This window comes from Drosophila bipectinata, chromosome XR (genome assembly GCF_030179905.1).
Source record: "Drosophila bipectinata strain 14024-0381.07 chromosome XR, DbipHiC1v2, whole genome shotgun sequence".
Classification (NCBI taxonomy): Eukaryota; Metazoa; Arthropoda; class Insecta; order Diptera; family Drosophilidae; genus Drosophila; species Drosophila bipectinata.
In genome coordinates this window covers 17,615,820-17,625,647 of record NC_091735.1, presented here as the reverse complement: position 1 = coordinate 17,625,647, position 9,828 = coordinate 17,615,820, and the positions used below count along the sequence as shown (strand labels likewise).

The 9,828-nt window shown below is 41.4% G+C and overlaps 3 protein-coding genes and 1 long non-coding RNA gene across 4 annotated transcripts; 1 reads left to right on the top strand and 3 right to left on the bottom strand.

Annotated features, from left to right (window-relative positions):
• Positions 1 to 2,852: 2,852 nt before the first annotated feature.
• Positions 2,853 to 3,932, bottom strand: LOC138925571 (uncharacterized). Its single transcript, XR_011441807.1, has 2 exons — positions 3,265 to 3,932; positions 2,853 to 3,164 (listed from the first exon to the last, which is right to left on the bottom strand). It is a non-coding gene; the product is annotated as an uncharacterized lncRNA (long non-coding RNA).
• Positions 3,933 to 4,851: 919 nt separating this feature from the next.
• On the bottom strand, positions 4,852 to 6,482 carry Yp3 (Yolk protein 3). Its single transcript, XM_017238899.3, has 3 exons — positions 6,215 to 6,482; positions 5,767 to 6,149; positions 4,852 to 5,699 (listed from the first exon to the last, which is right to left on the bottom strand). Exons 1-3 carry the CDS (start codon positions 6,414 to 6,416, stop codon positions 5,025 to 5,027), a joined length of 1,260 nt encoding a protein of 419 aa, XP_017094388.1. The 5' UTR covers positions 6,417 to 6,482; the 3' UTR covers positions 4,852 to 5,024.
• A 538-nt stretch (positions 6,483 to 7,020) lies between these two features.
• On the bottom strand, positions 7,021 to 8,457 carry Rtc1 (RNA terminal phosphate cyclase 1). The gene is made up of 3 exons (XM_017238900.3): positions 7,534 to 8,457; positions 7,321 to 7,474; positions 7,021 to 7,259 (listed from the first exon to the last, which is right to left on the bottom strand). Exons 1-3 carry the CDS (start codon positions 8,344 to 8,346, stop codon positions 7,072 to 7,074), a joined length of 1,155 nt encoding a protein of 384 aa, XP_017094389.2. The 5' UTR covers positions 8,347 to 8,457; the 3' UTR covers positions 7,021 to 7,071.
• A 248-nt stretch (positions 8,458 to 8,705) lies between these two features.
• On the top strand, positions 8,706 to 9,720 carry LOC108123660 (gametocyte-specific factor 1 homolog). The gene is made up of 3 exons (XM_070276376.1): positions 8,706 to 9,015; positions 9,129 to 9,397; positions 9,477 to 9,720. The coding sequence occupies exons 1-2, from the start codon at positions 8,818 to 8,820 to the stop codon at positions 9,393 to 9,395; spliced, it is 465 nt and encodes a 154-aa protein (XP_070132477.1). The 5' UTR covers positions 8,706 to 8,817; the 3' UTR covers positions 9,396 to 9,397; positions 9,477 to 9,720.
• The last annotated feature ends 108 nt before the right edge of the window (positions 9,721 to 9,828 follow it).

Here is a 9,828-nt window from a genome sequence, read left to right as displayed (position 1 = left end):
GAGAACATCTCGAAATCGGTATTGTCTTCGCCGGTTTTTAACTCTTTGCAAGTTTTATTCAAGCTGCAGTCCTGGATAACGTTAATTAACATTGTATCTTCATCTGGGCCGCAATTACCAGATAATGATTTCGAAGTTAATATTTTCATTGATAGCATTTTTGACATTATTGTATTAAATTCTGACATCGATGGATTGTTATTTGTTACTCCGCGAGCCCTTATTAAATAAAACAAGTTTTCTAAGGGGTCTTGATTCAATTTCGCGGTTGATAAATAAAAGATTTCGGAGCTCCACACACTTTCAGATAGTGCAAGTACTGATGAAATTGTTAACATCATGCCGTCAATGCAGTGTACTACTTGTGGATATTTAAATTCTGCAAAATAATTCCTCATTTCTAAGAGGTAATTGTGAACGTTATTATTATTTTGCAGTGCACACCTGTACGGATTTTTTTCATACAAAACATGGCTATTGAGGCAATCAAAGAGCTTATTAACCTTTTCAATAAAATTTGCCGTAGCTTCTGCGCTATTTCGGCATTCCACAAATCCGCCAGAATCAATCACTGTTCGGATTGCGGCCGAAACAGTGTGGCTAAATATTTGTGTTGCATATTTAACTTTCATTTTTTCAAATGAGTTTGGATTTATATGCTTCGCCGTTACTTTGGGACAAAGCCTCGTTGAGTTTCTAGACTCAATTTGGTATAACTTCCTTATTATATCCCAAGATACATCTCCATCCGGCGTGTTTAAATTATTTTTTATTAAAAGGTTTCTCAATGATTTTATAAGATGTGGGGCATCGAATATTGTAAATATTTCTTTACCGTTAACATTGAAACTCGGCTTGTTTATGCTAACGCCCCATTTCTTAAATGCAGCTCTATTATTTGAGCCTTGATCGCATATTATGGCACGTATGTACGTTTAACCCCAACGTTTGCGAAACTTCTATGTTCGCTTCAACTTTTTTCATGAGGCAATCATGCTTAATACCGTTAGCCGAAACAGTATAGCTTAAAACGTACTTCCAATTTTCAAATAAGCCTCTAGCCATGAAGACGCATACTTGCTGCCCTAAAAATCGAGTTCTTTTTTCACCATCATTTTCAAATCCCTGAATTTCATCGAGAGCGGTATTATATTGCAGTCCTTTTTTGATTTTTATTTCATCACAAAGGATCACTGCTTCTTTACCTTTCTCGCTCATTTCACCAACAATTTTCTGGAGGTTTTCTAGAAAATCAGGTTGAAATCCTGGCGTCATATTTTTAAAAAGAGCCCATCGACACAACGTACTTTTGGCAGGAAGTTTTAACTTTAAAACATCCCTCATGTACTCATACGTTCGCGAAGAATAAAAATTTATATTCTGGGCTTTCACTTTTTCTGCGCTGTTATATGAGTTCGATTTTTTTAGCAGCATTTTGCATAATGTTTTGGCCTCATCAGAAACATGAGGTAATTTATTTATAATATTAAATAAATTTAGGGTGCTTTTTCTACTATTTCTCATACCCTTGCGTCTACTAGAATTTTTCTCATTTTTTGCATTTTTTCTTTGTATTTTTTTAGTTCAAGAGACATCTCATAATTCTTTTTTCTGTAAAATCTCTCATTTTCTTCCCTCTTCTGGCAATTTGAACAAAAATCTTCTAACTGAGGTGAACTTTCTAAATTGGGAGTTTCTAAATTGGAAGGGCTACCTACCCTATTCAAAAACTCTTTTCTTCCTATTGGGTTAATATAAGTGCCAATTGGTTCTTCCGCCCCATCATCACAAAATTCAAATTGTTCACATGGAACAGTACTGTTCGGACGCAATAGTGAATTGTCACATAAATTTAAAGTGGGTACGGCATTGCTTCTAAGCCTACTTTTCCCAATATATTTACTTTCAAAATGTCTGTTACAAATTCGCGCAGTTCGTCTGTTAAAAGTGTCATCCAATTGGCACAATTCAACCCATTTCTTAAGATTCCTATCATCCGATGGAAAAGAAAACAATCTAATTGGAATGGAGTGTGATGAATCCCTGTAACTCCCCTGGCAGGATGCAATAATGCACTTGCGTCCATTTTTCCTAACATTAGGCCGATTCATTTCAAAAATATTTAAACCGAATATTTAAATAAATTATTTAAGGTTTAAATAACTAGATTTATACTTGCAATTGATGATGATGTAGCCACGGACGCTCGGAAAGTTTACGTTTAGTAAAAATATTTCCGAAAAATACGTTAACACACCGATACTAATCACTTTGTTCACAAAAATCAGCACTTAATTTGGTCCTCACGAAAAACGCTCCTCACAGAACAAAAATAGAATGCCGATTAAACCATTTTCCTCTTTTTCATCAAATGGCAATATTTTAGGCGGGTAAATTAGGTTGGTGGGTAAGCCAAGTGGCAACCAAAAATTACAAGAATCAAAACAAACCAGAAAAAAAATAGTTTTGGCGCGCAAGTTAACACTTTCATTGCCAAGAACTCCAAAGGCATGCCACAGGGAAATGACGGTGTGTAAATACGGTAGTGACATTTTTATATTCATGTATATATTTTAAATTACACAGCAGATCATACAATAAGATATGCACTATAGATCATAAAACCATATAAGAATCCATAAGCATAAAACCAATGTAAATATATATATATATTTATAATATTTATAAATTCGAGCGGCGACTTTTTAAAGTTCCAAAATATATAGGGAAATTATTAAATTAACGACAATAATTTAATAAAATCTCACAATAACCCAAAATAATAACAAGTGCCTGAAAAATTGTAAACAAAAAAGGTAAACAAGTCCATCAGCTGTTTTCGTGTCTTCACCCTCCCCTAAAAATCATTCCATCGTTAGAGTAGGCATGCACAAGCCTCTTGCAGAACAACAAAAACTTAAAAGCAATCGGCGTTTTAAGTGACTCCGACTGAAATATACTCTGACACTTTCTCAGTATATTGATTTTTAATGATTCGTAAAAATATATATACAGAAAACATTTTACTACTAACACTTAATCTTATTCCTAAATAAATTAAAAATGTATGCTGAAATAATAAAAAATATAATATAAAAAATAATATAATTTCTTTCGTCATTTCATCAAATAACGAATACCCGAATTTGGTTAGGGTAGCAAGCCTGAAAAGTAAGAAAAATCAAAATTTTGTGCGCTGGCTTCGAAACGAAATCGCACGCACACATACACCCATGTAAGTGAATGTGTGACACGCATACATACATTCGGTTGATCGAAGCGCAGGCCAACCTTCTTCATCGCGCTCCGTTTAGAGACTGAGAAACAGAAAAAATTTAATGAGAGAATGAGCGTAAGATGAACGAACGATGAGCGTAAGAGAGCGTAAGAAATCCGCTCTGGGGCCTGCTGGGGCCTGTCGCAAGAAATTTTCGCGTCCATTTTCGTTGTATGAAATGGGTTGTCTATATGCTGTATGGTTAGTGGTTGTGCGCAACAAAAGCGCGCGAGAAGGCGCCAAGAGAAAGTTCTCTTCCGCTCGCTCGCTCCCCACTCTCTCTCTCTCTCTCTGTCACTCTTTTGTGGTGTCGCACTTGCCGTTGGGGCTTTGTAAATTGGATTTATGCATATCGGCCAATGAATAATATAACTGTAATTCCTGCAAGAAACTCGGTGGGCCCCACAAAATGCCAACGTCCCGGCGTCCTTGTCCGGACGCTTCAGAGCGAAAGAGCCACATAGCAGTTTTGGGGCCGAGTGAGTGAAATGGAGAGCTGGCCCACAGAGTAACGGTAGCAGCTGCACTGACGTAAAGGGCATCGGAGGTGTGCGGCGATAAGCTCTGGCTAGAACGGCGTTCTTTGCCCGTCCGCCGTCGGAATGAAGGCAAACATGTCATGACATGCATGGCTCTCTGCCATCAGCAAACTGAAGACGAACGATAAAAAAAAACAACAACAACAACAATAAACAAACAAAGGCGCCAACTGTTGTTATTGTCCGTCTTCCTACTCCTCCTTCTCCAGCTTGTTCGCCCAACTGTTGTCGCTTTTGTTACGGTTTCCCTTTTCTATTCTCCGTCCTATGCTATGCATGTGATAAAGTTCAACTTTGACATTTACAAGGGCGCATGTGCACCAAATAGAACAATTGAGTTTGCGAGCAAAAATGTTTGAAGCGTAAGCGCTTGCGGTAAATGAAATGTAATTTTTGAACGATGCGCTCATTAATTGAGTGCAAATACATTGTACATGCCTCGAGTAACGGTGCCTGCATGTGACACTAGTTGCCTTCCTGTCATCATCCATCCATCCCGGTCGCTCCCACTCTCTCCGCTCGGCATGCTCGAGCATGCTATCTAAATGCATTTAGGAAATTGCATTTTTTTCTTCTACATTTATTGATTCAATATGCTTTCAGAACTGGTCCTAAGTGGATGACATTTAAGGACCATATGCTAGGCTTTCGACCATTTTCAAAATGGCGGAACAAGAGGATTTTAGAGAGGATTCTATGCATTTTGGAATACGGGTCGTATGAGTAATGTATTCAAAACACATAGAAAAACGCTATATTTGCGCTTATTTAAGAAATTAAATGAATATTTTTCGCTGATTCTCTTTTTTTGGCCTACATGGCCTATATTTTGGTTTTATTTTTAAACTCCTCCCACATTATGACCTGTTTTATGAGCTGTTTTAACGGTATTATTCCAATTTATTTGTTTGTTTGGAAAGAAGAGTTCTTTGGGGGCATCTGGAAAACATCTTATACCAAAAAAAATAAATGTATTTTTCAGATACTTTTATTATTTGGAAGACCTTTGTGTTCTGAATAAAAGACTTGAAGATATTTATATTTTTAAGAAAATTTGCATGTTTTATTTTTGTGATTTTTTTAAGTTTTTTTTTTTTGTTTGTTGTGGTGTTGGTTTGTTGATGTTCAATGGAACTTCTCACTAGATTCTACATATTACCGGGTTATCCTTGTGTGGCGGCTACGGTGATGGTAAGGACTTACGCATCCTAGTTCTGGTTGCGGTGGACACCGTGGTAGGTGGACTGCTTCTGGGCGGGGGTACGCTGGCCGAAGGGGCTCTTGGCGTTGACCTCCAGGATGTAGTCGCCGCGGAGATCGAAATCGGTCTGGAGACCCATGAAGGCGCGCTTACCGAAACCGTCCTGCTGCTTGTACTGCTGCAGAGAGTTGGCGGGGACGGCGGGGAAGTTGCGCTCGCTGCCGGGACGGACAGACTCGGCGAAGTAGCGGGTGGCACGGGCAACAGCCTCGATCACGTTCTCAGAGCCGGGAACAGCCACAGAGGGTCCATTGGGATAGAAGTCAACATCGCCGCAACGGATGGGAGTGCCCATGGCGAAGGCCGAGGTGTGGATGACATCAACGAAGTCGGCATCGCCGCGAGAGAGTCCGACCAGAGTCTGGGGGCGCTTGGCGAGCAGCTTGGCGGGGTCCAGGCCGGTGATGCGGCGCAGCTTGTGTCCGGTTTGGGCAGTGAACTCGTTACCGGCAGCTCCGGCCACATGGGCGGCGATACCCTGTCCGATCACATGGATGATCTCCTGGGGCACTCCCTTGTTGGTCAGTTCGATCAGAGTCTGGGCAATCATGGCACCGGTGTTGGTCACATCCAGCATCGCGTAGCGCTTGAAGTTAGTCAGGGTCGAGCCGAGGTCAATGATCTAGAAAGGAGAATATGATAATCCTTGAAGATGACTGGAGAAAGTATCAAAGAATCTAGATACTCACGATCAAATCGCCGCTGGCGGTCTTGGCCGATTTCCACTGGTCAGCCTGCTCCTCGCTGCTGGTGTAGTCGTAGTCCTTGCTCTTGAGCTGCTGCTGCTGCTCCTGGGCGTACTTCTGCTGCTGCTGGAGGTTGTAACGCTGGACGTAAGCCTGGACAAGCTTGCGCATGGCCTTCTTGGCGGCAGGGCTGTTCTGGGGCAGACCGGTAACGACAATGGTCACCTCATCCTCGGCGAATCCGTTCTGGCCCTTGGCAACCTCCACATAGTTGTTCAGCTTAGCCTCCACACGGTCACCGTTGGACTTGATGATCCAGACGGGCACGTTGCTGGGGCTGGGCACAAAGCTGGGGGTCAGATCGTGCTTGATTTGGCCAACATGGTCTGATGAATAACGAATAGTACTTGGTATAATCAATAGATTCATTTAGAAGAATGGGAAGACTTACAGATTTTCTCAATCAGCTTGGCACCCTTCTCGAGGGGCTCGTTCTCCAGATACTCCCAGGTGATGTCGTTAAGGGACGGCACATTTTCCAGGTCGGAGGCGGACAGCCACTTGGTGGGCTTCAGCTGGGTAGAGGAGGAATCCTTGGAGGCTTGGGCCGCCGCCACCAGGAGGCAGGCCAAAAGGCACAGACGCAGGCTCATTGCGGGAATCGAATTCGGACTTGGATCGATCAGGCCAAACGTTGAACGACGTTTGATACCTTCTCCCGGTCCAACTGGTGGCTTATATACCTCCGGATCTACATATACCTATAACCTACACATGTCTGGTTAAATGGTGCGAATTATTTTCCGCTGACCGCAGGAAGTCGCCGTCATCGTTCCCGTCTAGCTTTACATTTTCTGCTGATCTCTCTCGAAAAACTGCAAACCCAATGGAAATGCGATTTCTTATCAAAGAAAAGGTGTCTGAACCTTTAACACGTTTACAGCCACAAAATATTATATATAGTTTTGGGTTCAATATATATTAAGATTAGTTTCCAATCTGATTTTTCAACAAACTTGCAGATCCTAAGGTTAATCTCTACCGATTATAATAAAATATAGAAACTATCTAAGGTATTGAAACCATTCATCATCAAGTTGGATAAACTAGAAGCTTCTTTTGCATTTATCAGCAGAAATACACGTATTACGGAAATTGCAAAAATTATTACATAAAAAAATCATAATAAATATTGGCTATATGTATATATATTCTCGACTGACATACTTATTTAAATATTGAATAAAAACTTCGCACTCTCCAAAAAAAAATATATTTATTAATAAAACTTTATACCTAAAGAGCTATTTAATTAACACGCTTGTTGATGTTCGTATATCCGATCCCCACACATGCCATCAGAACTTTTTGGGCACCGCGAACATCCTCTCCCTCGTCGTCGTCGTCCTCCGCATCGGGATTCTCCAGCTTGAATGTAATGGAGAAGAAATCGCGCAGGTGTTGCAGAAAGTGAACAGTGTATGTAGACAAAGCACCTGTCGTAGAGAATTATAATGTATATAGATCATTCCATCAATGCTATACCATCAGATATACCTGTTAGAAATTTCGAGACATGTTTCTGTCCTAGAGCCATATAGAGAGCTGCCAGCCATTGATAGCTAGAGTCCACACAGCCGCCGCGATAAATTTCGTCCAGCAATCGCATGGCCACCTCCTGGCCCAGGTCCTCGGGTATGGACGGAGTGTCCTTTAAAAACCAAATACAGATATAGTGAACCGGAAATAGATATTTCCAAAATTCCTTACCGATTCCTCTCTAGTATTGGAACTACAATCGGCGGCGAAGCACACACCGTCTGTTGTCTCGGCAATCAAACAGATACCGAAGCCAGGTGAGTTTCCCGACATCTTGCCTTTGTTTTGATCGGTATAAATGTAGACATCAGGCAGGAACTTGAGCATGCAGCCCTTGGCGGCTTCCACAGTGCGATTGGCCATTGCCGGGGAAACCTTGCAGGCGTAAACAGTACCACGAATACGCTTCACCATGCCCTGGGATTGGAACTGGATGGCCCGAAGGCTCTTCCGGACTGGACACCGGAACACAATCTCACCGCCACCAAGGGGAGCGACGCCCCTGCGGATGACTTTCAGTTCCAGGCCCTCGTCCACCAGTAGAAACCTTTTGAGCAGCGTCAAGGCAGCACCTTTGATGTGGTCCACCGAGGGCGAGTCCTTGCTGTTGGTCACTCCGCGAAGGTTGCAGTGAAGTGGATTCTTGCAGAACGGGCCCAATGCTATCAGTGCATCCAAGTAGTAACCGATGCCGCGCTGCACGCAGCAATCGTGATGAATGGGTCCGCCGTGGAGCAGTCCCGGTGAAAACATGACACTGGTGCCCGCCGGATTAAGCTCGATTTTTGTGCCGTTGGTGATCTTGTCCAGTAGCCTGATCAAGCTGATTTCATATTCCCTTAACCCGGGCGCGGATTCATCCTCGGAGCGTATTTGGGTAATCTTCACGGGTTTCCCGGACAGGCAGGAGAGTATCAGGCGTTGTTTCAGGAAGTTGCTGCCGCGGTAAATCAGGCAATTGCCCTCCTGGGCAACGGGCGGCATTGTCAGCTTAGTATATGCTTCAAAAAGTCCAAAAATTTAGCTAAATCCTATACAATTTAAAGTGCACGTGCGTTTTTTTTAAAGATGTAAACAGAAAGTTATCGGTGTACTATCGATAGGGTAGTGCTGCCAGACTTTCAAATATCATTACAAGTTTAAAATATATGTTTAAACTTTTCTTACTCTTTAGGTTAAAGGTATACTTTATTTCAATAAAGATTATTAAATTATTATTATATTATTATTATTATTATTATTATTGATTAAAACTATTGGCTTGACACCCATTGTACTTAGCGGTTCTCAAACTTTAGTTTCGCGATCTGGCAACCCTTCCTTCATTTCAACATAAGCCGCTCAATCGTTGACTTTCCACTCAATGCAATAACTGGGACAGATACGGACCGCTTTGAATAGTATTGTTTTTTTTTTGTTGAAAGTGAACTGAAAAGAAAATAAGTATTTCCAAATATGATGTCCAAAAATAAGCTTAAAGTTGCTCCACCGAGTACCGAAACATACATAGCTTGTCCGTACGATAGCGCCCATCGCTTGCTACCAACACGCCTGGCTTGGCATTTAACCCGATGTGCCCGCAATCATCCGGGCTCCAAAATGGTGCATTGTCCCTTTAATAATACCCATATTTATTCCGTTACAGATATCCAGGTATGTAAATATTGTCGCGAAATTCGGCGCCCCTCATTTTCCAAGAATACCTGGTATTTTCCTGGTAAAATGCAACTTTTTTTTTTTGTTTTTTTTTTTTTATTAAATTTCAGACTCATATCGGTGTATGCCCCAATCGAGCTCATCTGGAGCGGTATATACATCCGGATAAATTACCGCCAGCGGAGCCTCGAGCCATGGAATTCAATATCGAGTCTACTGAGGATTGGGATGCCGAGCCGCCGGTGGAGTCCTATAATCCGCAGGCTTATTGCGAGTCCAACTTTGTGATTCGGAATCCGCAAGGAGCTCCGCCATCAGCTCGTCGTGAGTTTCGCGAACGTGAACGCCGTCGCTTTCAGGAGCACTCCAAATTTTAAAAGTAAGATATGCGAAAAGGGTATCTCTTTCTGTTCTTCGCTGGTTCTTCAGATACCACTATTTACCGTTTATTTCTCTAGGTATAGAAAAAAGCCAACGTTTGCTAGTTGCCATGCTGCAAAACATGAAGTCCAAGAGGCGCCACATTTCTTTGAATTTTGTCATTTATTCCTAAATACATAATGACCTAGAAACTAATCTTTTTGTTTAATCATTGCACACAAACTAGTACATACAACTTATATACTCGTTAAGAAACACAAACTTATTATATTTAGTTTAGAAATAAGCTCATTTGACTTCAATATAAAATTGAAAACGTAATTTTGTACCATCGTCTTAATGGCGGGATCATGATTTCCCTTAAAAGCTTCGACGCAACTCCTTTAGGCAATATTAATCAGGTACGTCTGTCTATTTGAAATTAATAAT

Bases quoted from the DNA above. Each gene is read 5' to 3' on its own strand.
- Yp3 (XM_017238899.3), bottom strand. From the start codon at position 6,416: ATGAGCCTGCGTCTGTGCCTTTTGGCCTGCCTCCTGGTGGCGGCGGCC. The intron at 6,150-6,214 runs GTAAGTCTTCCC...GTTATTCATCAG, and splicing joins CAAGCTGATTGAGAAAATCT to ACCATGTTGGCCAAATCAAG. The intron at 5,700-5,766 runs GTGAGTATCTAG...TCTCCTTTCTAG, and splicing joins CCGCCAGCGGCGATTTGATC to ATCATTGACCTCGGCTCGAC.
- Rtc1 (XM_017238900.3), bottom strand. From the start codon at position 8,346: ATGCCGCCCGTTGCCCAGGAGGGCAATTGCCTGATTTACCGCGGCAGC. The intron at 7,475-7,533 runs GTAAGGAATTTT...TGGTTTTTAAAG, and splicing joins CCAATACTAGAGAGGAATCG to GACACTCCGTCCATACCCGA. The intron at 7,260-7,320 runs GTATATCTGATG...TCTCTACGACAG, and splicing joins TGTCTCGAAATTTCTAACAG to GTGCTTTGTCTACATACACT.
- LOC108123660 (XM_070276376.1), top strand. From the start codon at position 8,818: ATGATGTCCAAAAATAAGCTTAAAGTTGCTCCACCGAGTACCGAAACA. The intron at 9,016-9,128 runs GTATGTAAATAT...ATTAAATTTCAG, and splicing joins ATTCCGTTACAGATATCCAG to ACTCATATCGGTGTATGCCC.